At 37.1% G+C, this 27,748-nt stretch overlaps 2 protein-coding genes across 2 annotated transcripts; both read left to right on the top strand.

Moving 5' to 3' along the window:
- On the top strand, nt 7,055–11,721 carry LOC109229451 (bifunctional bis(5'-adenosyl)-triphosphatase/adenylylsulfatase FHIT). Its single transcript, XM_019394889.1, has 5 exons — nt 7,055–7,302; nt 7,417–7,527; nt 10,687–10,833; nt 11,118–11,216; nt 11,313–11,721. The coding sequence occupies exons 1-5, from the start codon at nt 7,138–7,140 to the stop codon at nt 11,424–11,426; spliced, it is 636 nt and encodes a 211-aa protein (XP_019250434.1). The 5' UTR covers nt 7,055–7,137; the 3' UTR covers nt 11,427–11,721.
- Nucleotides 14,488–27,472, top strand: LOC109229449 (ATP-dependent DNA helicase RecQ-like). Its single transcript, XM_019394888.1, has 20 exons — nt 14,488–14,704; nt 14,913–15,025; nt 15,120–15,195; nt 15,272–15,414; nt 15,991–16,077; nt 18,705–18,788; nt 19,583–19,790; nt 20,236–20,321; nt 20,509–20,740; nt 20,837–20,960; nt 21,459–21,595; nt 22,470–22,578; nt 23,359–23,401; nt 23,561–23,732; nt 25,417–25,487; nt 25,653–25,746; nt 26,227–26,436; nt 26,513–26,719; nt 26,846–27,244; nt 27,339–27,472. The coding sequence occupies exons 1-20, from the start codon at nt 14,687–14,689 to the stop codon at nt 27,462–27,464; spliced, it is 2,739 nt and encodes a 912-aa protein (XP_019250433.1). The 5' UTR covers nt 14,488–14,686; the 3' UTR covers nt 27,465–27,472.

The following is a 27,748-nucleotide window of genomic DNA, read 5'->3' as shown; positions in this document are numbered from 1 at the left end:
CTGGTTCCTTCAGCTTTGCGCGCCTTCACCAAACAATTAGTATCTTGCTGTAGGAATGTCGAAATTGTAAGTCGCTTGATTCTACTTATGCTAGACTCAAAGGAATGAAACATATCAAAATTTCACCTCCAAACACCTTCTGTATCGGATGAAATTAATTTTTGAAGTTGATCAATGCATCTGGCCTGCTGATCTCACAGCTTTGTGCACTCTCGGTGAAAATGTCATATCTCGAGATAGGAGCGTCCAAATAACTAGCCGTTTGTGCCATTGAAAAGAAGACTCTGAGAGATACAATATATATAAAGCTCGATTCTCCACCTTCTTTGATCCAGTCACAGTAAATCTTTGAATCAAAGGCCGAAATTGGTAGGATTATTCGGGCAGCATACTTCTTTTTTTTTTATTGCAGGTTTGGCGAGAGAAAGGTTGGTGCCTCCTCATCCTTGTCGCTTTGGTGACAAAATTATATGGAGAACTTATGTTTGTAATCTTTGGCTAGAAAGTCCCTGGAGCATCCCTCACCTTCAATCTTTGGCGTGAGATAAATCCTTCTTCCAACTTGGTGAAGAAGTTCATGGAGCATCTCATCTTTCAAGCTTTGGCGCGGAACAACCCCTTCTTGCAACTTGGTGAAGAAGTTCATGAGAGTTCTATCCTTCGAGATTTTATATGGAATAACCCCTTCTTGTAACTTGGTGAAGAAGTTCACGGAGCTTCCTATTTTTTCAAGCTTTGACAGAACAACCTGTGAAGTATTCCGTCCTTCAAGATTCGGCACAGAAGTGCACGTCACAATGATCACCATCTGTATTGAAGCGTCGTGTCATTGACACCGATTCTTGTTGCTGAGTGAAAGCTTTGTGCCGTTGTCTTTATTGCTTGTGCGTGGCTGGTGGAACTGCGAGTTTCAGATACTCAACGACCTAACTCATGGTCGAGGCCAGAGATTAGCGAGGCTCCCTAATTTTAACTTCCCTTTCCATGCTGATTAGTTTTAATCAAACTTTTTTGTTACTCATGCCAACCTTTTTCTTCCTTTCCTTTCTTAGAACGTTGGGCTGTCGAGAAGTATTCATGAAGCAGCAGAACCACAAAACAAAATCAACATTAGCCCATGAAGCATTGGTCCGAAAGCATAACGTCTCAATTAGTGCACCGAATGCATCCATCGTCGTTAACCAACCCAACCAGCAGGAACCAAAGTATACAGTACTCTATAGGAAGATAGCAGCGAGCCTTAAGTCAAATTAAGCATCTCGTCATCAACATTGATACTTACTGCTAAACTGAGCTTTGCACCGTCGACACCAATCAATCATGCGAAATCACAAGTTTCATCATGTCGTCCTCATCGACATTTATGAGTGTAGTTGAAGTGTCGTGTTGCTGCAACGTCGTGCAATTGGCACCAAGGACTTTCAAGATACTTTCTTTTGCAAGATTTTGCGAGAGTTTCGGCGATCTTGACATCCCTAAGAAGATGCATTGCTAGCGAACCTCTCGTCTCTTTGCGGCTTGGAAAGAGAGACATATGAAGTGTCCTTTCGACCTTGGCGACAAAATCCCTACACTTGGAGGCTTGGAGAGACAATACTTCATCATTGGGGAGCCAACATGTACCACATTGCATCATTGCAGGTTGACGAGGAAGACAACTGGAGTAGGCCTTTCCAACTTCGGCGAACAAACACTTAGCGCGTCTCTGCAAAAATGTTTATTTCTCGATGCAGGGGCGATGAAATCACAAGTCGCTTCTTCCTAAAGATCACAACTCAAAGGGCTGGAACACATAAAAAGATTCAGCACCAAATTTCTTGAGGATTAGCCGCAATATTGTTTTTTTGAAGCTGATAAACGTATCCAGCGTTTTAACTTTACAGCATTGTATAGTCTCGCTAAAAGATTGATATCTCGAGCTAGGAGTGTCCGAATCGCTATCCGTTTGCGCCATTGGAAAGAAAGCTCTGACACCTATCACACCTGAAAATTTCATAGCACAATTCCCCTCGTAATGGCTGCACTAATATTCTGGAGTTGCTCCCGACGTCTGCTGTACTTGCAATCCAGCTTTGCGCACTCCTATAGAAAAATTCATATCTCGAGCTAGGAGACTCCAAATTGCAATCCGTTTGCGCGGTTAGAAAGAAAACTTATAGATCTGCAACACAAATGAATTTCACAATATAACTCCTTTCGAGCTGGGAACAGATAATTCTCAAAATCCATCTAGCTGTAGTAACTTTCAGATTCGTGTAGCTCCGACAAAAGAAATAGTATCTTGAGCTAGGAGACTCCAAATTGTGATCCGTTTGTGCTGTTAGAAAGTAAACTCATAGAGATGCAACGCATATGAATTTCACGGTAGAACTCCTTCCGAGCTGGAAACAAAAAATTCTCACAATCCATCTAGCTGCAGTAACTTTCAGATTCGTGCGGTTCCGACAACAAAAATCATATCTTGAGCCAGGAGCCTCCAAATCACAAACGGATTGTGTTGTTGGAGATTAGACACCCAAATCTACAACATATAAAATATTTGGAGCAGAACGTCTTTTGGATGGACCGCAGTAGTTTTCCAAAGTTGATCTCGTCGTTCGTTGAGCTCGCTTTCCAGCTTTATACTCTTTGAGTTGTCCTATGAATGTTGTTTTTTTTTTTTTTTGAAATTTACTCTACAGTCTTAGATGTAGTAAGTTTTTCTATCATGCTTCACAAATCTTATCTCTTCGTTTTCTTTTGCAGACTCGCAAAGAAGCTCAAAGGGTCGAGATATCAGACTGAGGTGTCATACAAGATGCGGAGCCACCCCTTCACCAACTGTTGTACTTGATTGGTTGATAGTCTTGAAGTTCATCAACGGCGGCTCCCACGGTGATTGAAGATTTTTTTCAAGAGAGACCACTTCTCATATATGGGACATTCAACCAACACTTGCACAAGAGAAGAAAACTATCATGCCCGAGGTCTAACAACAAGATATGTGAATAAGAGATCATCACAACTACTGAACGCGAGAGACATACATTGAGAATGGCCTTATGTGGAGACGTCATACGGACTTGGAAAAGCATTTAAGACGCGTCAGAAACGAAGCCTAGTTTACGATCATCTTCATGATTTAGGCTTTTGCATAGAAAAATGTCTAGTTCCTTTCGTCTCTATATTTTTTTGATGTATCAACTTTTGTACAATTAAAGCGATAAAACATCTTTTATACTTCAAAGCAAATCGTCTCCTTTCCCTCATATATATGTGCCTCTACACTTGGAAGAATTAATATAATGATCCGATGACGCCAAACTTTTTATTTTTTTAAACCTCATGCGACTGAACTTAGAATAAAACTCTAAGCTGCCTACGTACCTCGGTGAAGAGGATCAAGTCATAACGTAGTTCAGAGGAAGTATAAGGTTTTTTTATGGAGTTTATACTGCTGTAGAGAAGGAGTATAGCAAATTGAAGACTTTGCTCAAATTTGAATAGCTTTACATCTTGAAGACTTGCTTAATTTGAAGAGCTTTGCATCTCGAAGACTTTGCTCGAATTTGAAGAGCTTTGCAACTTGAAGACTTTGCTCGAATTTGAAGAGATTTACATCTTGAAGACTTTGCTCCATTTAAAGAGCTTCACAACTTGAAGTCTTTTCTCTAATTTGAATAGCTTTGCAACTTGAAGTCTTTGCTCGATTTCGGTGAGCTTTGCAACTTGAAGACTTTGCTCAAATTTTGAGATCTTTGCAACTTGAAGACTTTGCTCAAATTTAGAGAGCTTTGCAAGTTGAAGCTTTAGATCGAGTTTGAAGAACTTCGCTTTGAAGTCTTTCCTCTACTTTTGAAGAGCTTTACAAGTTGGAGAATTGGCTTGAATTTGAGGAGTTCCGTGACATACAGTTTAAGCTCGTGTATTAAGGAGCACCATAACTTGCAGTTTAGGCTCGTGCGCTGAGGAGTATTTTGACATGCAGTTTAGGCTCATGCATCGAGGAGTATTTTGCAACTTGCAGTTTAGACTCATGCGTCAATGAGTGTGGTGACTTGAAGTTTAGGCTCATGAGTCAAAGAGCGTTGAGACTTGCAGTTTAGGCTCATACGTCAAGGAGCGTTGAGACTTGCAGTTTAGGCTCATACGTCAAGGAGCGTAGCAGCATGCATTTTAGGCTCGTGTATTAAGGAGCTTCATGACTTGCAATTTAGGCTCGTGCGTCGAGGAGTGTAGCAGCATGCAGTTTAGGCTCGTGCATTAAGGAGCTTCATGACTTGCAGTTTAGGCTCGTGTGTCGAGGAGTGTAGCAGCATGCAGTTTAGGCTCGTGCATTAAGTAGCTTCATGACTTGCAGTTTAGGCTCGTGTGTCGAGGAGTGTTGAGACTTGCAGTTTAGGCTCATACGTCAAGGAGCGTTATAACATGCATGGACTCTTCAATTTCATCTTCGGATGAATACTTGCCCCCATTCTCATAATCGTTTGCTTCTATTTCATCATGAGGCTCAAAGCTAGGAAACCTTTGGTCTACACTTGTAGCCATACCAATTCCATATCATGTGCACTGGTGGCCAACTCTTCAAAAGTTTTAGGCTTTATTCCTTGCAAGATGTAGTGAAGGCTCCAATGCATACCTTGGATGCACATTTCGATGCTAGAAGTTTCGCTAAGACGGTCTTTACAGTTGAGGCTTAAACTCCTCCAACGATTGATGAATTCAATAACTGGCTCCTCCTTCCATTGGCGGGCATTCGTAAGTTCAATCATACTCACAATGCGCCTTGTGGTATAGAAATGATTGAGGAATTTCTGCTCGAGTTGCTCCCAACTATCAATCGAACTAGGTTCAAGATTTGTGTACCAATCGAAAGCATTTCCTTTGAGAGATCGAACAAACTGTTTGACAAGGTGATCATCATAAGTTCCAGCATCATTGCATGTCTCGACGAAGTGTGCAACATGTTGCTTGGGATTCCCTTTACCGTCAAATTGTTGAAGTGTAGGGGGTTGATATCCACTTGGCATCTTCAAGTTATCAATCCTTTGGGTGTACGGCTTTGCGTATGTAAGGAAAGATTTAGGCAAAGGCTCAATTTTATCCTTGATGGTCCCTATGATAAAGTCCTTCAATTGCTCAACATGAATCTGCCCATCAGAAGAGACTTGGAGCTCTTTGGTCATTGTTGTTAGCTTCGTAGAGGACTCTCCTTTCTCTTGAATTTCTAAAAGCTTCATAGGTGCTTGGCTTGATTCTTCCTCTGTCATACTCTCTACCTTATTCATCAACTTGGAAAGTTTATCATCTTGATCTTTCATGTACTTTGTCAGGCCTTCAACTGCTTTTATCATATTTGCAAGTTGTTCTTCTACGGTAGAAGCTTCAATCGTCATCGTTTGCATGACCAGTGCAGAGGACGAAGAATGGTATGTATCATCACTTAGATAGAGAGCAGATTGTGGAGTGACACGAGGAGAGATTGGAGAAAATTCATTGCTCAAGACGTCATCATCTTTCTGCATAAAGAGATTGTGGGACTGGCGATGGCATTCTTTTGAAAGGCTGAATCGCGCGAAAGTTCGTTCGACCACCTCATTGATGTTGTTCCCTTCTTCTAGCAGATACGAAGATGATCTCACTTCATTTGGAGAAGATGAACGAAAAACCTGAGTTGTGGACGGCGCTTCAAGCACTTGTTGTCCTAGTATTTCGGCTTTGCTTCTTTTGATTTGCCGAACAATCTCCATGGCAACTTCCAATCCGCTTTTGGAGTCAAATCTAGGGTTGTTTCTTATTGTAGCCATCTTGGTGTTCTTGAACTTCAAAGAAAAGACATGAAAGGTAGAGATGGTCCCACTGGGCGTGCCAAAATTTGTAACAACTAAATTTCGCTCTTGAAAAATAATAATCAAGACAAGAAATGTAGCGACAAATATTATATTTAATTTCAAGTGATGGGGTTACAATCTCTAAAATATCTCTAAATCTAAAGAGATGTAGTCCTCTGATTCTTCTCCTCACGGGCGATGGTTCAAGAGCTTGAAAGCTTGATCTTGAACTTGACGGATTTCAGATTTGTAGTACGTCACGAACAATTTGACGCTCGTCACGAACCAGGATTTGGTGTTGGGTTATCACGAACGGAAGATTTGAAGCCGCCCGCCTATGACTTGAGTTCGCCTTTGGAATTTGACCACAGACGATGATTGCAGATATGGATGGAGACCTTGATGCTATTCTTCAGAGCTTCTTTAGCCTTTCCTTCTGCTTACTTGCTTGTCCCTTAGCCTTCTCCTTTGACCCCTTTATATAGGTGTGGGGTGGAGTCATCTCCAAGAAAACCCTAGTGGATCATTGGGCTTGAGGCTTATGGGCTGACCCATTTTGATAGAAGACCAATTGACGGGCTAGCCCAATAATATATTGGACCTTTATTTAAATTAATTTAATTGGATTTAAATAACAAACCCAATTATACTAGTCCATGTTACTTAATTGGACCAATATATATTTAATTTGTGGTAAAATCCAATTTTTTTATGGATTTAAATTTGATAAAATTTTAATTGTCTACAAGCATGACACCAAAAATCTGATATGTCCTCATTTATTACATACAGTTCAAAGATTAATACACAGTCACATAAATATAAGTATGCAAAGGAATAGAGAATTTGCTTATCTTAAACAGTCAATAAGAATTGCAAACTTGAGGAGGTGCGGAGGAGGTGGGGAGGGGAGGGAGGTTAGCTTGAATACTTGAGCTAGTGAGTATCGATCTAGGAGTTTTGTTCTAAAAAAGGAATATTTTAAGGATAAAATAGTAAAAATCTTGGTCAAACTTAAAGTGCTTATAAGCTAAAAAAATTCATAAGTTGGGGGTGACCAGCTTATGGCTTTTGACTTATTTTTAGCTTATAAGCGTTTGATTTATAAACACTTTTAACTTTACCAAACGCATAGATAAACAAAAAAATGCTTATAAGCCAGTCTGACCAGCTTATAAGCTTAGCCAAACACCCTCTAAATAATTCCACATTTTATTGTTTTTCATCTTGTGAATCATACCACCCCTAAGAAAAGAAATAACCCATTATTCACGGGGGACGGTGCTAGTGTGCTACCCGCTCCAAATTCCAGAATACAAACCTAGACATGTTAAAGCTAGTGTCTTTTGTTTCATCACATAACTTGACTCCATTGTCAAATTTCATTGCAGGCATTCAATTTCAGTCCGCCTTCACTGTTAAGGCTACACCCACTAATCATTTCTTCCACTTAGCGCGAGTCTTTTCTTCAATCAGTCATTCCCAGTCCAAGGTATATCAAATCCCACCTTCCTTTCTTCTCTCACTCATCAATTTTACTAGCTGTTACCCCAGGCACGTATAGTTGCTGTAATCATATATTTTTTTAAAAAAAATTTAAACCCAGATGGAAGCTGATTCTTACATGTTTGGGCCATACAAGATTGACAAAAAAGAAGTCTTCTACTCCACTGATTTGTCCTATGCCTTGGTCAACCTCCGTCCCCTTCTTCCTGGTAATTCTTATTAAAAATGCATATGCTAGTAAAGATCATCTTCTCTCACTTTCTTTCTCCACTGATCTTTACTTGTGCTGAACTGAAATTAGATTTCTGGTATTTTTTATTTTGTAACCTAGGATCTTTTTTCCCCCTAATTTTCTTTAATTAGTAATAAGCACCTGTTATTTTTGACTGCAACTTTATCCCTTGATAGAAGGAGTGATGCATCCAGGAGCTGTATTCAACACACATAACAACTAACACCATTCATTTGGATGGTTGGAAAATAGTAGAGCAAGCTTTGACAGTAAAAAGACAGGAGAGAAAATATGCATACTTAGTTAAGCGATTGCAGAAAACTGCATTTTTATAGGGTTTCGTTTTGCTTATTCATCCTAGACACATGCAATGCTTCATAGTTCAAGCACCAAACTAACTGCTGGGCAACCTTTTGTTGCTTAAAGCAAAATAACCAACATTATACTAGGTAAATGAACACTGTCATATATAAGTGCTTGATCCTATACTTATCTGCTACTCTAGACTAAGGTCTGGCTTGCAGCACTTCTACTGTGTTCATCTGGTAATTTGCCAGAACCAAACTTCTTAAAATGTGGAATCTATGGAAACTCTATCCTCATTCTGCATTCTTCATACAAGATTCTTCTCCAACAAAATTTATAAACAAACACCTTCAATGTAGTGCTTCCCTTTTGTGCTACTTCCTTAAGTATCAGTTTCGGGTGCATACTACTGTTATTTGTATATCCTTCTTATAGTCCCTTGTATTTTGTGATCATTATTCATATTTCTCTTGTATCGTAAAAGAAAATCACTTTAGTATTGGTTTAGTTTTATGTCATCCTTTTCCGATGTCACATGAGTACCATCTAGTGATCACTCTTCTTTTGCCGTGCAGGTCATATCCTTTTCCATCGAATGGTTGTTGGAGATTCATTATATATTTTCTAATGTGAATATAGTTGCTTACTTGTGATGATACAGAGGAAGCTGAAATATGGTGCTTTATGTCCTCAATTTACTTTTTGTATGATCCCTCTGTGCTTAAATGTGGTTTTAACTCCAGAAGTACATGTATTTGGGACTTTGCTGTATATCTTCAAATAGAGTATATCTCAGAGGATCAGTTTAGAAAGTCCAGTACTCTTTTAAATGGTAATGCAATGCTACTTGCAATCACTCAATTAATCGACCAACTAGGCTCAGTCAAATCCTCAGTGTCTATTCTGTTCTATTTGATTCGTTTTTTAATACCAAGTAATCTAACTTTTAAGGCAAATAAAAAGTTTAATTTTTTTTATAAAATTATTGGTTCTCTCTTTTTAAAATAAATTTCTGTAGAGATTTTTAAATCTTACACTAATCCTTGCATGAAAATTCAAGTCTCCTATCATAATAACAAGACTCATGACAAATACCAATCCTAATGTAAGTGTAACAACAAGTTTGGATACTCTAAAGATGTAACATAGCAGGGAGCCTGCTCTTCATCCTTTGTACTTCTGCTGGTAGCTTCTCAGTACTATTATATCAATAAAGCTACCTTACCTTATAAAAAATAAAAATAAAAAATCTAAGTGTTACCGCAACTAAGCATTTTTTGCTTCTTTTGTTTTGTTCTTTGTAAGTCTGCATTGAGTCCGAGAGATCTAGATCTTTTGAGACAGCTTTCCTTGATATGATTTGAGGTCTTCCTTGTTCTCTTTTATCACTTTCAATCATTATATCATGGTACATATGGACCATTGCATGTGAAGATAAACCATGTCAAGTAACCTCTTATTTTATTTTCAGTGCTACTTTTAGTATATCCTCTGTGTGTGGTTTTCCTTCTAATCTTTCCATATCCTGTATATTACCATCCATCTTAGCATTTGCATGTCTTGTGGATATGTTAAGGTTTAAAGGACCAACATTCACTACGTATAACATTACTAGTTTCGCAACCATTATATAGTATTTGACTTCCACTTTAGTGGGTATCTTCCAATCTTTAAGCCCTACCCTGTCACCCCTCCATTTCAATTTATTTATTTTTAATTTTATGCATTACATTTTCATCTATCATGCCATCCTCCTGGAAGACTGAGCCTAAATATTTGAATTGTCTGCACCTGTATACCATAGTCCCTTCTGATCTCACTGCACTTACATTCTTCTTGCGGAGGCTAACCCTCATAACATTCATAGTATCTTTACTTTCGTAGATCTAATTCTACCAATATAGCTAAGGTTTCTGTCATGGATATATGAACATATGCGATTTTATTCTCATGATTTGTGTTGAGCAACACACTATCTTTATGAGGTAGGGGTAAGGTCTGCCTCTCTATCTTTATAAGGTAGGGGTAAGGTCTGCGTACACACTACCCTCCCCCGACCCTCCCCCGGCCCCATTTATGGGAATACACTGGGTTCGTTGTTGTTGTTGTTGTTTGATTTGTGTTGAGCAATTGATTGCAATATCATTTTCATCTCTCATTGATCTTGCAACTATCCATCAAATTTGTTGGCAATAATCTTAATACACTTAACTTGGTTTGGGTCTTTACCCATCTTCTCTTTTAGTTGTGCTAGCTTATAGATCACATACTCACAGATGCAGAAAAAACATCCAATAAAAGTTAGCTATGATATGCAAAAGTCTGGAGAAATAATAATAAATTTGAACTTTGTTAGTTTTTAAGGACAAGTGGCATCTGGCAATTATTAATTTATGTAATACAGAAGAGTTGATTCCCATGACTGGACCATGAAAGCTTGTAACCAGACAAGATAGTGTTATTGGCTGTGGTCTGAATGATTCCTCTCACAAACTCATCCTGCAATGCAGTTAATAAACTTTTCATTGACAGTCATTATGAGGTTTATAATTCTTCAAATATATATTAATATACAGTTAACAAAGATGTTATGTCTGTTGGGGATGATTCTTGTTCCAATCTTTTGTGATAACTGCAACAAAAGTTTTCTCCCACCAATTAATAGGTTCAATTTTGTGCTTTATTGGCCTTTGGGCATGTCGCACTCTACATCTATTAGTTTCTTGAAAGTCTGCTTGTATTCTTTTGTTTTTCTTTTCCTTGGTGTATTATGGATTATGGTGTGGCATTCAAAATCTGAAGCATCATATTTGGTCTACTTAACGAGATGTACATGTGCTTGTCTGCCCAAGACGCGAAGTAAAGCGCTTTGCTGATCTTACTGCTGATGAAACTAGCGACTTGTGGCTTACAGCACAAAAAGTGGGCAAGCAACTTGAGTCCTACCACAAGGCATCCTCTCTTACATTTGCAATCCAAGTAAGAAGGCAGAGTTGTTATAGTTTTAGTTGTTATCATTGATGATATTATTGTAAAACCTGATATGCTCGGATTTTTGAAAAAGGCAGCTGAATGCAGAATTTGATATTTATAAAGTATTCTTGGCATCATTGTACAATGTAAAAAGGATAGCCAGATTTTCTTTGTGATGGAGTTATGTATACTTTCACTTATGTTCTTGTTTTATTATTATTTGTTTCCTTTGGCTTATTTTACTGGTTGAGAAGCTGGTCCTAAGTTCTTTGCTTCTGTTAATATCTCAGGATGGACCCCAGGCGGGGCAGACAGTTCCTCATGTTCACGTTCACATCATCCCGCGTAAAAGTGGTGACTTTGAAAAGAATGATGAGATTTATGATGCTGTAGGATTCAAATATCTGCTACTGATTACTACTACTTAGTTGGGTGGATTTAAAATACAAATTGCCGGTACTAATCTTTTTGCATTATTCATGCAGCTGGACGTGAAGGAGAAGGAGATGAAGCAATCGCTTGATTTGGACAAAGAAAGGAAAGACAGGAGCATTGAGGAGATGGCTGAAGAGGCAGATGAATACAGAAAACTTTTCTAGTGAAGAGGCATAATATATCATCTCATTATTGTCTTTAGAATCCAGCTGTTGCCTATTGATCACTAACTATTCCGTGGATTATACATTCGGATATTATAAACTAGTATATGGTTACATTCTGGTATTAGCAGTAAGATACTCCCATCTGAGAAGGGAATTTTACTGATATAACTGAAGCTATTGTGGTTTTCTCCTGTACTCAAATTTGTTTGCTATAGCGGAACACTATACCACTAATATATCAATGATAGCCACTGCAGAATTGGGGTTTAGGGTTACAAGCCCTTCAATTTTCCTAAGGATTCCATGATCTCATATTTTTTTTTGCTATCCTGACCAGAATTAAAATGTTGAGATACCTTAATCCTTATACTTTCAATCCCGTTATTCTAATTGGAATAGAAGGAGCGCCATTTTATTTTTTGTAACAACTTTTTTTTTAAGATGCCATTTTACACGATACGCTCTTATATAACTTTTTTTCTTTTTAGTTTCAACTAGTATTAGTACCCGCGCGATGCGCGGTTAATATTAAAAGAAACTAATGGTAGTATATTGGTATTTATATCTTATTTATAATATTCAAAATTAATATTTTAGTATTTAAATTATATTTTTCTTATTGAGGACATTTATTTCAAATACCCAACTAATATCATAGTATATAATTCTTCAGGAAGAGTCATTTCATAGGAAAGTCAGCTTGAAAGCAACAAACATATATGCATAATAACTTCTGAAGTATGAATATACCGTAAATTAAAGTTTGGGCTAGCAACACACAATTCTTTCTTCTATATATTAAATAATCACAAATTTTCGGTCAAACCATAATAGATGGTCATCTTTTACTAAAAGTAAGAAAGGTTGTTGAAAGAAACTATCGCCTTAATCAATAAACAGAAACATGAAACGATCGATATAATGAGTGAAATCTGACTGATTACATGGAATTTAGTGGCACCAAATCATTACGGAATCACAAAATTGGAACGAAAACAGGTTGTTCTCCTTTACTTGTCCTTTTCAACTCCTTTATGAGTTAAAGATGGGATGCAAAATCCCACCTTAAACTAACCCCATTAAACTTCAAAGAAAGCACCATTTCTACTGCTAATAGCATAGTAGCGTTCAAAAGTTCAATGAATAATATTTAATAATGTTGAACGGCAGAACATCTAAATAATGGTTAAAACGTCTTTCCACATTATAAGTGATCAAATAATAGATGGCGCGTCTTCTAGAAAGTCATATAAATAGTTCAATAAAATATAAATAGCTTGCTGAAAGAAAGCTCAGACTTGAAGCGGCAAGTGCAAAAAAGCCACAAAAATATTATATTCATCCAGCGGAAACATATATCAATGCCAATATCATATCCAATCTTTGCTTTATCCCATTTAATAAGATCATCACCCTGGTTTAAACAGAAAGACATTTGAATATAAGATGCATTGACGACTTGTTTATTACCACCTAGATAAATTAACAGGTCGCACTACCAAATAATTGAGATACACAATAGGCAAGAACTACCTTCCCGCAAGCAAGATTAAGGACTGCATCCCCTCTTTTGGCATAAAGTTGAATCAAGACATTGTTGATCTAACATGCCAGAAAACCTTATTAGTAATGAACTATGCAGAAGAACTTTTCCCATGAATAAACTACACACACCCAATTGTTAAAGTTTTTTTAAATGAATGATAGCACTTGCTTCGCGCTCTTCAAGAGTTTGGTTGGTCCTCGCGCTGTAATGATCAGCCAACTTCCTGGCAGAGATTTTTGTACTCTCATCTTCAAGAAAATGAGTGTCGCCTCACACCGGTTCAAACTTATATCAAAACGCAATAGAAAACCAATTGTAGAAGCAAAACACTTTAGCAGCTAAAATAACAGTAAAATTCTCTAACTTTCAGGGTACTAATATAATGATGAAAATAAATATTCTATATCCATACAATACAAATAAAATATCAATAATCAAGTGAGATTTGTCTTACCAAAAAAATACCTTCTGGGTTGTGCTCTCAGAGTTTGACCCATTATAAGTTTCAATCACTGCATTTAACATAGTTAGTTTAAGACCTTGGAATTTAAAAAAACCTAAGCAATTCAGTCCATTTAAACATTTATAAAACCTCTTGCCAAGAAAAAGGAAGAAGAATTTTTCAAATAATACAAAAATATAAATTGAGAATAAGGAAAGAGAAAAAAGCAGAAAGAAAGATAGATTCGGATATAAGAATATAAATTGAGAATAAGCAAAGAAAGAAAAGCTGAAAGAAAGATAGTTTGGGGGCTTTGGTTTTAGGATCTCAGCGGTTTCAAGAGTTTTTTTTTTTTAAAAATTCTAGCAGTTATTTTGGCTTTTGAAGAGTAATTTTAGAGTGCAGGAAAAAATGAACCGTTTTTGGAGCCTTCTTTTTGTTTTTGCCTATTTTCTAGTAGTTATTTTGGCTTTCAAGACTAATTTTGAAGTGCAGTAAGAAATGAACCGTCTTTTGGAGCCTTTTTTGGCCTGTTTTCTAGTTTCAAATAATTTTAAACTCCAATTTTTTTGGAAATTTGTCCAAAATATGACACTTGTTGAAATATGATTATGCCACTTGGCATTACTATATTCTTCTGCTTCTTCTTTTATATATAGATAGATTATTAACAGAGTAACTGGTGGCATCTCGTGTTTCCATGAACGATACATATTTGAAATTTTATTTATTACACAAAAGCAATGTTCACGTTTAGTTTGGTAGAGAACAAGTACACTGTGTTTGGTGTCATTTGAAGTTTTTCTATTTATTTTTATTTATGTGGATTTCTTTTAGTAAAATATCTGGTTATAGCTCTATGAATAAATAACAAATTAGTTATTTCCCCTCCGATAAAACTACTTACTACAATTGTAGATGTGTTATTCGAAGAGATTTGTTCCTATCATGACAGTTCAATAATCAAAAGTTCACAATTTTGAACCATAATATTATGAGTTTTCATTGATCCTCTAAAAATTACTCCTACGAAGGAAAGGGGGGTAGATTGTAATTTTGGAATATTCCAAGACTAATTAATTAAGAGATGTGGCACTCTATAATTGCTCAAAGAAATGGCGCGAAAAGAGAAGGCCCAAGCTCAGACTTCCGGGTACTTAGTACCAAATATTCCCAGTTACCAGCAAAGTAAAAAATCCCAGTGAGGAAGTTGACGACGATTCGCTCCTCTTCCTCTTACGGCCTCCGACGATAACGCCAAACAAAGAAATGCATTCGACTCTTAAGGTTTTTTTTTTTCAATTTCTCATTTTTCATCTATTTTCCCCTTTCCCCTTCATTAATCTATCTTTAATTTCCTGATTTCAGCTTAAAATTCTGTCTGAAGTTTTGTTGTTCTACCCACAAAAATGTGTTACCTTTTAGTTATGTTATTAGTATTAGTGCGTTTCTACGTACGTGACTTGATGGAATTTCCATTTTCCAATGGGTGTAGAAATATTTTGGGTACACAGAGTTTCGACCTTATCAGAAGGAGATTATTGAGAAAATTTTAGATGGAAAGGACTGTATGGTGGTAATGGCCACCGGTAGTGGCAAGTCATTGTGGTATGCTTCAACCTTTTGTCAATATTTAAGCATTCCACAAACACACACACTCACACACATGGGCTGACCTTTTTGCTTGAATTGTTGGTTTAAGCTATCAGGTTCCCCCATTGATCTCCGAAAAGACTGCTTTAGTTATAAGTCCTCTCATTTCTTTGATGCAAGATCAGGTAAAAAACCTAGTGTCATATTCTTTTTTCTGGTAGCATAAAAAAGATGTCGTGAAGATACTCTATCCTGGTGTAGGTGATGGCGTTGAAGCAAAGGGGGATTAAAGCTGACTATCTTTCAAGTGCTCAGACTGATCGTGGGGTGCAGACAAATGCTGAGTTGGGTCACTATGACGTTCTGTATATGACTCCGGAAAAGGCTTGTGCGCTTCCTAACAGGTTGTAATCTAGAAACACGTCTTTCTAATTCCATGAATACCTAATGGAAGTTCTTATTTACTCTTATAACTTCTGTAGCATAGCTGAATCAGTGATTTAGCTAATATCTTGCTGAAGAATTTCATCAAAACAAAATGGTTTTTCGATATAAAAAACTTGAAAGTTTTTTTAATATATATCTCAGAGTTATTTATGCTCCTAGCATGAGTTCTTATATCAAGTTGCGGGCAAGAGGATTGTTGTGTATAACTGGTTAGGCTCCACTGTTGTTGATGGATTCCTTCAATTTCACGTTCACCTACTTCATGTAGTCTCACTTCAGTCTTTAGATGGCCCAATTTGGCTCATGTGAAAAACACTGGAACTTTCAGTAAACAGTTAGGCTAGGTTTTACACTGACTACTGTTTACTATTTTTGTTGATGTTTTTGTTGTTTTCTGCCATTCACTTAGCGAGGTTTTTATCCTGGCAGTAATGAGGATTTTCAAGTTAAGAATCTTAAGATGTTTTTTCCAATGGGTTTAGCTTCTTTTACATATGAATGAGTTCCACCCTTACTTTTGGAACGTGCTGCAGTTTCTGGTCAAGATTGCTGAAAGCTGGGATGTGTCTGTTGGCTGTTGATGAAGCACACTGCATTTCAGAATGGGGTCACGATTTCAGGTCAGATTGCACCACATTATCCTTGTATTTTGACATTTGAATTGTTCACGGATTCTTTGGTCCATCTGCCATGGTTATTAGCAAATGTATTACTTGAGTATCTTGCGCGTGTATGGCTATGCTGCTTCAAGATAAAAAGACCAATTTTAGAGGTACTGATAGCAGTGGCTGAAGATCAATAAATTTCAAGATTATATTTTCTGAGTTGTGCAATTTTTCCGAGCTGAAAAATGTGTAACAGTGGTAGTTGAATTGCTTGGGATCCAGTTTGCTTCTTAGTGGTAGTTGCTTCTGGAGACACTTATTTAAGTGTCTCCATACGGAGAGGCACTCTAGAGTGTAATGATTTTATGAGAAGCAGGAGTAAGACATAATACTGGAAGTATAGTCCCCATTTCCCAAGAGGGATGTAGGTGAAGTGAGAATGCAATTGCAGTGCCTAAATGTAGACAGTTCAAATATTCAGACTCAGTTTGACTGGATAATTGAATGATAGAGGAAGAATGAAGTTGTAATATATAGAATTAAAATCTTATTACTTAAATTGCAGCAGTGTTACTGTTGATGGAGTGCTATGCGTTAGAAAGAGATACCTAACAATGTGAAATCTTACTACTTGGTGAAATGGGAAATTAATATGATGGGTAAAGACTAGGAAGACTGGGCATAAAGAATATGAGATTCCAAAATAGAAGCTTACTAAAGAAGTGGCTATGGAGGTTTAATAAAGAGGAGAATGCCTTATGGATATGTTTGATTAAAGAGAAATATGGAAAGCAAGGAGAATGGTGGACCCAAGCACCCGCAGGAACTTATAAGTTGGGCTGCTGGAAAAATATTATGGTCATGTGGCCTGATTTTGAGAAAATAGTGGGTTTTAAATTGGAAATGACAGAAGAATTTCCTTTTTCTTTATCAGTATATGTAACTTCTATATAAATTACCAGTGAGAAGAAATTTCCTTGTGAATAGGTGATAGAAGATTATCCTTCTTTCATGATGACTTGATGGGGCATACCCCCATGAAGGAGCAATTTCATCAGCTTTATAATCTGGTGAGTAAATACAAATTAATCTCAATGCAATGTAAAAGGATACAATGTGAGGTTCAGAAGAAACTTGAACTACTTGGAGCTAGAAAGTAGCAGCATTTTCTTAGGACTCTAGAAGAGTGCAAAGAGCTACTCTGATGCAGAAGATTCTTGTGTGGAAGGCACAAGGAATGGGGATGTTTACTGTTTAAGGCTTGCTTCCTATGTCTTACAAAAAGGGATGGACGGTACAATGCAGCAAGGTGGAAGAAGTTCTGGAAATCTGAAGCACCTCTGGAAGTAACTTGTCTCTTGGATGGTGTCTCATCAAGTGCACTTGTCCCAAGAGAACCTCCAGAAGAGAGGAGTCCAGCTGTGCAATCGATGCTACCTATGAGAAGAGTGTGAAAGCATTAACCATGTAATTTGCACTGCTGTAAAGCAAGCCAGTTATGGTCCTTTTTCCTAAGCACACTGGGGATGACTTGGACTATGCCTGGAACAACAATGGAACTGATAGATTGCTAAGGCTAAAGAGGTCAGAGTAAAGCTCGGGGAAGATAATATGGAACGCCATCTCTGTATGCATTTGAGGGACAATGTGGAAAAAGATAAACCAGAGGTATTCTGAAGGAAGTGCTTACTCCATGCTTAAGATCAGGACTAATTGTAGGGGATTGGATCTCTTTTGTTGAGAACTATATTTTGGTGTAGGTTCTCTTTTTTTGGTATACGGCTTGTATACGGGGTTAGTCCCCAATTGTTAATAAAATTATTTACCTTATCAGAAAAGGATCAGGACTAATTGTATTTTTTGTTGTATTTTTGGTGTGTATTGGAATATGTACAGGAGGCTGAATACTGATAGATTTTATTGGTTCCTTTCACTGTTAGAAGGAATTTCTCTTTGTTTTTTTGCATCTTAGTGCTGTTGCTTAATGAAATTTCTCTTTACTGTTTGAAAAAATACCTAACAAAGTGAAAGGCAAGTCGTATAGAGTGGTATTGAGACCAACAATGTTATGTGGCAGTCTTCATCAAACAATGTTATGTGGCAGTAAATGATGAACCTTTTTAGACCCAAATGCCCACATGATGAATATCGCGAAAATGCAAATGTTAAGACGGATATGTGGTTGTGTAAGATAGGAAAACTTGAAAAGGTACAAGAAGCACACATGGTGGTTAAGGTTATAATTTTGCACTAATCAGTGGACCTCAATTCCTTGAAGTGCATTCTCTACAAATGTATGCACTATTCTATAAATGGATTGAGAATTGAATGTACCTTCATCTTTGGTTCTTGTAGCTCTAGCTTGAAAGTTTCTTCAGATGAATATTGAATTCTACAAGCATGAAGAAAGATGTTAGTAATAGTGTATTTATAGCATCGTTCCTCAAGATATTTTTGTTCTTCCTTGTGGAATCTACTTCTGCCTTGTAGGGTATGGTTCTTCATTATCTCTTTGCTCTTTCAATTCAGTATTGCTTGGGCTTTTTGGTTCTCTCTTGTAGTATTAATCTGCTTCTGCCTTGTAAATGATATTTCCTTGCCCTTTTTCCTATTGTCTCATGGACCTTCTTTTTCTCCTGCAGGGTGGAGTATAAACAGTTAGACAAGCTGCGTAATGTTCTTTTGAATGTTCCATTTGTTGGCTTAACAGCAACTGCTACAGAAAAGTATATACTTTTTCAACTTCTGTAATTTGTTTTTTTTTACTTTTGCTTTCCCAACTTCTGCAGTTTCTTCTTTTCTTTTAATTTTTCGGGGCCATATTCTGCTTCAGAAACATGGTGGACAGGATCTAACTGGATATAGTTTCTTTCTCTACACTCATTCCATCTCATAATTTTGTTTCCTTGCTGCTTGTTAGTATCTGGACCACTCAGTAAACTTTCTACCAAACACTGTTTAATATTTTAATTTCTACTTTTTGGTTGGGATTCCAGTGTTTGATGTTATAAACAACTGTATTTTAGATGGACATTTATTAGGGTGAGTTGGTCGTTTCCCAGTGATAAGAGGAAAATTGATATTCAAGCTCAATAGCTAGCTTTATTCTGAGATATCAGCCTTAATTATATCCTTTACCACGGTACTCTTGTATCTAACAGTCAATTGAATTATGTTAACTTTTGCTGTCTCTTGACTAATTGTTCTAATTTTACAAGCATGCTTGTGTATTATGCAGCTTCTGTTGTAAGTTAAGCCGGATCAGGTTTATGCTATCTATGTTTTTTGTTAAACTATTTGCAACTTCTAATCCTTGTCAAGAATTTATTCACGTCTCTCATAGCATGAGGTGCTTTAGTCTTGATATTACTGGGTAATAATAAAATTGAATGTGCACCATAGCTTTGTTAGACTTGTATATATAAGCTGACAGTCCACTTTGTTTGTCTTAGTTTTTCTTCTCTTTATTTAGATCTTAGAAGCTTTGGACGAATAATTTTATTCTTTTCTTACTTTTCAGAGTTCGGAGTGACATTATGAACTCCTTGCAGATGAAAGACCCTCATGTTGCTATTGGCTCATTTGATCGCAAAAATCTTTTCTATGGAGTCAAATCTTTTAGTCGTAGTTCTCAATTTGTTGATCAGCTGGTGGAGGAGATCTCTAAATATGTGGATAACGCAAATTCAACAATAATATATTGTACAACTGTCAAAGACACTGAAGAGGTCACATCTCACCTCTGTCATGTCCACTAGGACGTTACCGGTTTATCTGATTTAATACACCTATTAATGAGTAGAAAGTATTGCAAATATTAGTCCCTTGTGCTTTTTATTTCAATGTCTTCCTTCTCCAAGGTTTTGTGGTTAGATGCATGAAGTTTGGCTTGCTTGGAACTTACAGTTTGTTTCAGTTGAGAAAATGCTGAACTTTATTTTTCCTCCTGTCTAGTAGTTTCCCTTTTTCCTTTATTCTGTCTCTCCACGTGCTAGTCTGCTAGGTTCTGATGATTTCAACAGACTGTTGGTCCTTGTTGCGTGATAGTGTCAAGTCAAATGGATGCGTTTCCATTCTCATGATATCGTAACAGTGCATCATGCTTTACTAGTGATTCAATGTCAGTAGGACCTAGTGACTTGACGTATGATACCATTATCATGGTTTTTGTAGATCTTCAAATCACTTCATGAGGCAGGAATCAAAGCTGGAATCTACCATGGGCAAATGGCTAATAAAGCACGTGAGGAGGCTCATAGGTTTCATCCTTCTTCATTTAGCTCTTCTGCTTTTGAAGCTAGCACGGGCAATTAATTGGCCTTTCTAAGTCTGTCACAGAAACCAATTTATCTGCCTTTCTTTTGCTATGCTTATTAGTTGTTCTTGTGTCATTAGCGTTTGGTTATGGCCTCATGAGTGAAGTATGGGATACATTTCTTATTGCAGGTCATTTATCAGAGATGAATTCTATGTCATGGTTGCAACTGTTGCTTTTGGCATGGGTATAGATAAACCAAACATAAGGTATGTGATACACTACGGCTGCCCAAAGAGCCTGGAGTCTTACTACCAGGAAAGTGGACGATGCGGCAGAGATGGTATTCCTTCAGTTTGCTGGCTTTACTACACAAGAAGTGACTTCGCAAAAGCTGATTTCTACTCTGCAGAAGCTCGTTCAGTATGTTGCTCTTCTTTCTGGTTCCAAAATGGACCATATATTGCATTTGTCTCTTTAGTTCTGTTGAACATCATGGTATTTGTGACTACTTGCCAGGCAGCTCAAAGAAAAGCTATTATGGAAGCATTTTCTGCTGCACAACATTACTGCATGCTGTCAACTTGTAGACGAAAATATTTGTTGGATTACTTTGCGGATAAGTATGCCCATGATGATTGTGGTATGATCTCTATCAAAATCTATCTTTTCCTGGGAATATCTTGGTATTTTTTCAAGATGTTTATGTTTGACTTGATTTTGTGCCATTATTATTGGTTACCAACACAAAATCAAGAATAGTCATTTGTTACTGACATAGAAGGATGTCTTGTTTACGTAATTGGGATCTTACAAAAGAGTTTTAACATTTGTGTCAACTTAGAGCGCAAAGCATCTAGGACATGGATTTTGTTTTGTCTAACTTCACATTTTAGAGGTCAGAGCATTGTTGCATAAAATTAGTGTCTGATTCTACAACATTGACTAATCTCCGACACACTTTAAAGAAGAAAAAGAACTGAATGGGACAAAATATTTTTGTTTTAAAATGTTCTGATGGGTCTTATGCTATGGGCCTCTTAAATAGACTGGTTGATTACATTTCTGGGTTTCTATACTTGGGGATGAGGTACGAGCAATTACTTAAAGAGAGTGAAATGAATCTGTATGCTGTTTCCAGGAAACTGTGATATTTGCACTAGCTCAATGAAGGAAAAGGACTTGTCCCGAGAAGCATTTCTTCTTATGGCCTGTATTCAGTCATGTGGAGGCCGTTGGGGCTTGAATCTGCCCATAGGCATTCTTCGTGGATCTCGAGTAAGCTCTCATTAAAATCTTAAATAAAAGAATATGTTTTAATTATGTTTAACACTAACTGAATTCTTGAATACTCCTGTCTCCCCAATGGTGAGACCTTTTTTTGAGTGGAGAAGAAATGGATGAATGCTGAATCTTATATTTGGTTATGGTATCAACAAAGTTTGTAATTGTATCAGCATTTCTGAAGTTAAGATTAAAAAGCATTTGTAAGATACAAAATAATGATTTTTTTATTAAAAAAAAAAGAATAATGATGCCCAATTAATGTCAAAAAATATAATCAAGTGTTAACAATGTTGATTTGAATTCTTGTAAACAGGAGAATTAATTGAGAGCCCACTAGTAGTTTCTAGCTTGCATCCTTGAGGTGCAATGTTCGATACTCACTCTGCTATCTCCCACATGCCAAACAAATTAAACAAAAATGATTCTCTAAGGCAACAAATTTAAAAGGGGTCCATCTATTTGAGACGGTTAAAATATAATGTAGGTCAGACAAAACAGGATGCAATATCATATTCTTTATGTGGAGATGTACTTCCAAGTTTTTGAAGCTTCTATTCAAATAATACAAACTCACGGAAAAGTTATTTTCTTTTACTTTAAATATTTCTAGTTGATATCTGTTATGGGTTAAATTAAGATGAGTTGAACCTTTAGTTTTAAGGTGTGTAAAAAAGCTTGGTACCCCTTTATTAAGGATCAGGTGCTGAACTTCAGATATAAGGGTGTCAGCATTGTTCATTTTGTCAACAGAAATCCTTATTGCGTGTAGTTGAATGTTTAAAAGTTGTCTGTAGAATTACTGGTTCAACTTTAGTTGAGCGCCTAAGACACCAAGCTCCTTGTACTAACCCTTTCTGAATGACAGACCAAGAAAATTGTTGACGCTCAGTTTGATAAGCTTCCATTTCATGGTCTTGGGAAGGAGTTATCTGCAAATTGGTGGAAGGGACTGGCTTACCAATTGATTTCACGTGGTATGTATGAGCAGCTGTTATCAGTCATGCTTTTAAATGCAGTTGATATACCTCAGAGTCTCTTTCCCCCCGGATCTCTGAACTGTTAGAAGAAAGAAGATAAAGCATCTGGAATCAACAAAATCTATAGCATTTACCTGATCCATGGGATAATAGTGTTAGAAAAAAGAGAAATTGGCAAGCTCCTAGGTTTGGTCTAGTGGTAAGAGCGCAACTCGTGATGAGTGGGTTAGGCACATGTCACGAGTACGAAACCTGCTGCAGACAAGAGTGTGATTTTTTCAGTGGAGAATTGTAAAGGCGGACCCATTATCTGCCGAGTCCGAACCATGCGCCAATTGCTCCTCGGAGGTTTCTCGGTTATCAAGGAAAAAAAGAAGGGAAATTTGCAAGAAAGTGTTAGACATGATTTACACCTGAATCTTTTTATGGGTGCTCTTTTTGATAACCTAGAAATACCCTGAGGCCCGGTGGAGCACGGTTTCGAACTTAGTGGATAATATGCCCATCTACCCTTCTTCACTTAAATACCAGGCTTTTGTCTGAGGTAGACCGAATCCTTGACGTGCCCCTAACCCACACATCACAAGCTGCGCCTCATACCACTAGACTTCAGTGTATCTATACTGGATGGAGGGTCATAGCTTTCAGCGTATATATTCTTTCGAACGGTTGCTCCTTTTCCTTGTGAGATAGTGCTAAGTATTAAGCGTAAGGCCTTTTTCTTTCATCAACTTTGAATTGCAAGGTATTTTAACAAAACAATGTGCCTTGTTGCAGATTATTTGGTAGAAACCTTCAAAGATATGTACAAAACTGTGAGGTAGATACTTCCCTTATATGTCTGTTGACTTCTACTAGGATTTATTTTACATTTTCATATTATACTTCCGTCAACTGTGGATCCTCTCTTTAAATCCTTTTAGACATCTTGCTGTGTATCTACAAATGAATGACAGAATATTAAAAATTCATGCATCAGTGTCAGTGAAAAGGGTTTGCAGTTTCTAAGATCAAGCAGCCCTGATCATCAACCTCCACTGTTTTTGCCGGAGACTCCTGAAATGGATCTTGATGAGAAAAATAGAGATACACCCAATGAAGTGAGTGAAATCGATGGTTTGGCTTCAAAGGAATTTGAAGGAGTTTCACAAGTATGTGCTCTTTCTTTATTCCTTTTCTTCAGTCACCAATTGTGTGATTCATATAATCCTAATTGTTGTATCATCACTATTCTTTTCTTCATATTAGTGTCTTCCAAGTCCTGAAAGGAATTATATACTGGTTCTTCTATCCAATACGGAATCAGGGGCAGAACCTCCTTGATGCAAGAGGGTTAGGGTTCACCCAAACATGCTTCATCAAAATGTGTCTCTATATAGGTGTAAATTAATTCTATTATGTTTTGTAGCATAAATTGAACCTGTTAATACATTAACGAGCGTCAGCTCCACTAATTAAGGTGATTTATTCTCTAGGAGAGATAGGAGTGAGTCACTCCATTCTCCATTTGTCCTTTTAGGCCATTTTAGAAATAGATAATGGATATAACTGTCCTAGAGGCACATGCATTTTGCAATAGGAATTGGAGACACAGTAATTGGGAAAGACTCCTCTTTACTTTACCTCATTTAATGTAAGTATGTTTGGATTAAAAGCTTTTAACAATAGGGCTGGTGGGCTTTTGTAATACTATAGTTTTTTTTTTTTGAGAAGGCATGACTGTTTTTACTCTATCTAAAGACATGGTAGTTTAATGAGTAATCCAACAGAGATATTATTCTTATTCTTTTGAGCATGTTTTTGTTTGTGAATAAGTAATTAAACAAAGATCTTAGTCTCATTCTTTTAAGACTGTATTTTATATATAATAAATTTGGTGCTCACAAACAATAAAAGCTTATAAGTTCATTAAATTTGTTGGAGTTTAATAAACAATTAGAATTATAAGATTATAATAAATTGCTAGATTTTGATAAATGTTTGGATAAATTAAACAGGTTTTTTGGGTTTAAGTAAATTTCATTACGAATCAATGAAATGTTAAATCTGTTCAAAGTAAAATTGGTTTAAATTAAATAGATAAATTGTTAAAGTAGTAAAACTTTTTTTAAATTAACGGAATTGATGAATTATTTTTGTATTAAATGAAGTTTGACCTCTCAAAGAGCACCCAACTCAAAAAAATGCCAATAAATCAGAGTGTTTGCATTCATTGAAGAGACAATCGACGACTTGATCTAAAATAGTTTTTATTTTGTAATTCGTGTTTCTTTTTTAAAATTAGAAAAAGTTGACACAAAATGAGGTTGTTTTGTCCAATCATTTAAGAAAAAAGTGTGGCCTTAGGAGTTGCAGGCAGATCTGCCTTTCAAGTCCGACATCGCCTCCATTGCCGGTTACAATTGCAGTTCTGTTTAGCACTTGGCTGAAACTGCTTACTTAAAATCCTACATTTGCCAACTTTATGCAGCAAAGAACTTAATTAACCCCTCCAGATCTTAGTTCTCTGCCTCAGAGTTCTCTTGCTTATGCAAAATGGCAGAACTCAATTATCAAACATCCTCAGCTGGCCGTAGCTGCTGGGATGTTCTAATATGCTTCATGTACATCTTAGCTACTTACTGAACTTCATATAATGCTTGAAACTCCTTACAAATCAGAATTGAACTCGAACTTGAAACAATGTATAATCCACGTAAAAGTGCATATCCATAATTTCACAGGCTATCCAAATGTTTGGCTCAGACATTTCAACTTCCAAAACTTGACTTCTGTATGGTTAAATCGAGTGGTGCCCACACTAATATATCTCTTTTCCTTGTGAATTATTTTCAGGCTGAAACTCAATTGTACAAAATGCTTATAGAAGAGAGAATTAAGCTTGCCAGAGCTACTGGAACTGCTCCGTAAGTACATAATATAGTACGCAGCTCATTCTTGTGGAATTTTGCCTTGACAAGTACCCAGATGATATTTGAATTACAAAGGCTGCTACATGCATGTTATGAAAGTATTTGTCTTGGATAGATAAGAGTGAGATACAAATTTATTTGTCCAGTTGTCACTTCCAGGTATGCAGTCTGTGGAGACCAAACATTGAAAAGGATAAGCTTGACCAGGCCTTCTACAAAAGCAAGACTAGCTAATATAGATGGTGTCAACCAGGTATACTTAGTAGTTGAATACTGGTATCTAAATACTTGCAACTGTTGCTTTACTGGTTGACGCATACCAGAAACTCCAAGGAATTATGCATTCAGTATAATGGGAACTGTTGCAAATTGTGTGAGATAACCCTGGTAATTTAAGGGCCTTGTTTAACTTTGTGATGTTCGTATTACGTCACTTGTCAAACTCTGTGTAAGCTCCTTTCTATAATTTTTGTGCTCAGATGCCTACTTTTTGTGTTTGTTCTCTTTCCCTGTTGCACCATATCAGGAGGTTGATCCATGATTCACCTTTCTGCTTTATTTTTGGTGCCATCTTTATTGCTGGAACCACGCATCCTGCAAAAGATTATCTTATGTTAGACTCTACTTTGATTCCTGAATGTTATAACTGATTTTGCATCTGTTTCTTTTGGTGCACGCTATTGTTATCTGACTGTTTGGTGTTGCTGGAGTTGATATCTCAATTCTGTTGCAGCATTTCATAAAACTGTATGGGGATAATTTTCTTCAAAGCATTAAGCGTCTATCAGAAGCTTGCAATCTTTCTTTGGATGGGGATTCAAGCAGCCAAACCTCTGTTCCCAGTAAGATTGTCACGGTTCCAAGCAGTAAAAAATTAACACCAGCAAAATTTGAAGCATGGAAGATGTGGCATGAGGATGGTCTTACGTTCAAAGAAATTGCTGTGAGTCATTCTTAGGATTTATTGAATGCAACTCCGGCTTGTCTATTACAATTCTTACATATTCTTTTCCATGTAGAATTTTCCTGGTAGAGCAGCGGCAATAAAGGAACAAACTGTGCTAGAGTATATACTCGAAGCTGCACGAGAGGGATACAAAATGAATTGGACCAGGTTTTGTGAGGAGACTGGGCTGACAAGAGAGACATTCTTGAGCATCCAGAATGCTGTCTCAAAAGTTGGTAAGGAAAAATTGAAGCCCATCAAAACTGAGTTACCAGAAGAGGTGAGGTCTACGTTGAAATCACTCATATTATAGATTGTTTGTAATTGTAGTGCACTCTTTATAGCTGAGGTATGTGGGGTTGCATGCCAACCATATTGAAGCTAAATAATTGTTCTTGACAAGCAGGTAAGTTATGGTCAGATAAAGGCATACTTGACGATGCATGAGGCAGGAGTATCAGCTGAAGTATTTTCATCCAATTATGAGCAAAGTTGCAATGGAGATGAATGTTCGAATGACATATCAGAAATACTACAGAACGTTCCATCTGACGTGCAGGGAGATGATGGCATAGTTGAAGCACCTGTTGTCACTGGTACAAAGGGTGCTTCTCCTGGGAAGACTGAAGGAGCAGAATATCATCTCCTGACTGAGACGAACAGGAAAGAAGCTGCATCCAGTGAAGGTGATTTGCTCATTCCTACAAAACGCCAAAGGGTCGAAGCAGCAGAAGTCAAAAGTTTTAGGACTCTGGATGCCACAGAAGAATCCATATTGAGCTGGCTCAAGAACTTTGATGATGGGGTAAGTACTGGTCCTTTGTAGTGACATTGAAATCTTAAGTTTCACATTCCTTGTTGATGGAAGGACAATGTAGGATAACAAGATAAATATGCAGGTCACCCTTTCTGATCTTTTGGAGCACTTCAACGGGGCCACTGAAAAATCTTTATTTGATCTGCTTAGTTACCTTGAAGGTGAGTTTTTGATATATAGGAAGAACAACCTGTACAAGCTTATGTAATCAATCTTGGGGGGGGGGGGGGGGGGGAGAATTGCTGTAATTGGTGAACTTAGTTAATGGCTCCTTATAAATCTATTTCTACTCTGTTATTTGCCACCCGTTTCTCCAAATAGTAAGGATCATCAGAAAAGCTTGAATTTTGTTAAATTGGGAGCAAAGCGTCACTGGAATGTTTCCTAGATCACCAACAAAAATTGGCGAGAAGCTAGCAGCAACCAACTTCTGTGTAAAGTTGTTGGATGATGAAATTCAATAGCATGATAGCACAGCCAGCCTCCCGAACC

The sequence above is a fragment of the Nicotiana attenuata genome, chromosome 7 (assembly GCF_001879085.1).
Source record: "Nicotiana attenuata strain UT chromosome 7, NIATTr2, whole genome shotgun sequence".
Taxonomy (NCBI): Eukaryota; Viridiplantae; Streptophyta; class Magnoliopsida; order Solanales; family Solanaceae; genus Nicotiana; species Nicotiana attenuata.
Note: the sequence above shows the minus strand (reverse complement) of the source record. Positions and strands in the feature narration are given on the sequence as shown.